The 2,633-nt window shown below is 39.7% G+C and overlaps 1 protein-coding gene across 1 annotated transcript; it reads right to left on the bottom strand.

Moving 5' to 3' along the window:
* Window positions 1–1,725: 1,725 nt before the first annotated feature.
* On the bottom strand, window positions 1,726–2,421 carry LOC108564647 (homeotic protein ultrabithorax-like). The gene has a single exon (XM_017923729.1). It carries the CDS (start codon window positions 2,419–2,421, stop codon window positions 1,726–1,728), a length of 696 nt encoding a protein of 231 aa, XP_017779218.1.
* Window positions 2,422–2,633: the final 212 nt, after the last annotated feature.

Here is a 2,633-nt window from a genome sequence, read left to right on the forward strand (position 1 = left end):
AAAATTGTATTTAAAAATTAATGATTCCAATTGGAATCATTGGGCTGGAAATTTTCAAAAATCATTTCTTTAATTTACTGAAATTAACTTTAATAAAGAGTTTTTGTTTCTTTCATATGCAAACTTTTCTTAACATATAATTTATGGTCGTTTTGATGCATGGACTTTGCGATATTTAAATGCGCTGACATCTTTAATTAATTTAAAATGCATTTATACAATTCTATTGCTACAAGTTTTTATTTCGTTTTAGTCTGGTTTATAAAAGAAAAAATATATCCTTTATAACAAAAATTTACAACCATTTGAAAACCATATATAATAAAGACAAATTCAAATACCATTTTTTTTGTAGTTATGTAATATTAACGTCAACTTCATAATTAATTATTAAATAAAGAAATATTATTTAATATATTATTAAGATTTAAAGAATTTTAAATAGTTAATAAATATTTATTTGAATATATTTATAAAAACAATAATATTTTTGTAACTTAATTGTATTCATTTTACGTACATTTGAGTCAAGTTTTTGATGAATAAAACTTTTAAAAAATTACATTACGATTTTCATATAAATTACTTACATTATTGTCGTAATTTTACAATATGACATTTAACCTTTTGATTATATTCCGATTATAATAATCGTGCAAATTCAAGTAAAACAATGTAATTCACTTCTTATGAATTTTATGAGTTCAATTTGTTATTTTATTACTATATTTAATATTAATAATATAAGTAAAGGATTTAAACAAGTTTTAGTTGATTATCACTTTTTTAACTAAAAATTGTACTTAGAGGTGAATGTTAGATTATGACTTATTATGATGAATGTAACGTTTTTGGTAATTATGATTGTATTAAGTTTTCTATGAAGATATAAACTTTGCATAAAGAAGTCTTTGATGATATCAGTACAGAATTTGAGTGTAGGAAGTTTCGGCGATGATAAGAAGAAGATAAGTTTTCTTCGGCGAGTGTTTCAATTAGTCTGCGAACGGATAGTTCGCGGAGTGGAAACTTCACGGGGGGCAGAGAGCGAGACAAAAGGGCGCAACCCGGAGAGGCATTATCTTTATTATCGGAGCGCCCGGGCCCTTCCTCTCTCCCTTTCTCTCTCTCATCCTGCATGTTACAAAACATAATAGAGGAAGAGAGATGGAGAAAGCGCAGCAACCCCGGAGAGTTATGGTGTTTACAAATGAATTTTGTGGGTCAACTTGGACAAAAAAAAACAGAAAGGCTCATCATCATCGTGGACGTGGACCACAACAGCGAGGAAAGCCCGATGTTTTCGGGGTGGACTATATTTTGGGCAGTACACGTAGGGGGTGTAACTTGCCACCGGGTGATACGTCATCGCTCATCCGGATGCAATCCGGGAACTCCGGTGTTGTCGCAGCCCGGTTTACTGCAGTTACACAATTAAAACGAATACATTCCGAGGGTAGAAACACGGCCGACGTGAATAAATCTCAGGAGCAATTTAGCTTTTTGGTTGATGAAAAAGAAAAAATGATGATGAACCAAAAAAAAAAAGAAGTAGTAATAATGATTCGAGGGAACGCAGATTGGTTTCGAAAACCGCAGGATACTTTTCTGCTGGCAATTAGGGTTCGCTGCGGGTCTAGACGGGGGGAGAACGAAAACAGCTGATCGACCCTCGTGGTTCGTCCAATTTAACACGCACTTGACTCGCGATTGTTATGTTTATTATTATTTAACTTTTTTTTTATATTTTGACTGACCTGCTATTGCCATCCATGGGTAGAATGTGTGGTTGGACTGCTGATGGAGCTGTGTTCCGACCGGTTGAGTGGACGACGAGTTCAGGGAGCACGGGTTGTTCCATGAGCTGAGCGCGTTCGATGTGCGTCCGCCACCTGCGGCTCCCGGACTTGAAGCTGGATCACCTCCGACGAGTCCCACGGAGGAGCCGTATCCGACTCTGGAGTCTGGGGTGCACGCGGACGGTCGGACGGGGCCGGTTAGACTGTTGGATAAACTGGCGCCTCCACCGGAACTTGCACTCTGCCATACATCCTTGACTGCCGCCGCCGCCACCACCGAGGCGTACCCGTTCTGGTCGGAATTTCCCTTGGAGCAGTCTGGCTTCGCGTTCGTCGTGCTGTAGTTCACTGAGTTCTGTTGGCTCTCCGTGGATGAGGAGTATAGCTTGCAGGCCGCCGCCACCGAAGCGTCGTACGGCGAGTCCTGCGGCGGCCTGGCCTGGTGCAACGAGTGATGATGATGGTGCTGCGATGAGGCGTACGGTGACATTCCCAGACTGAGCGGGAAAGGCCTGTACGCCGCGGCGGCACTCTGATCATGGTGGTGAGCACCAGCTACGGAGCTGGCGCCCTGGTGATGGTGGCTACCATAGAACCCACCTTGCTCAAAATACGAGTTCATTATGGCGTTAATTTTGGCGGCCTTTTGATCAACACCCTCGGCGAAAACTAAACCCCAAAGATCTAGATCTAGAAGACGTTCCCAGAACTTCTTCCTCTCTCAATCTCTTCCTTTCGCTTCTTTCTTCCAAATCACAATCACAACAAAAGTCACCTAGTTAGGATTAAGTACTTTTTTTTTCCAATCACTGTTTCTCTTCAATTTATTTTCTT

This window comes from Nicrophorus vespilloides, unplaced genomic scaffold (genome assembly GCF_001412225.1).
Source record: "Nicrophorus vespilloides isolate i.1.1-1 unplaced genomic scaffold, Nicve_v1.0, whole genome shotgun sequence".
Taxonomy (NCBI): Eukaryota; Metazoa; Arthropoda; class Insecta; order Coleoptera; family Silphidae; genus Nicrophorus; species Nicrophorus vespilloides.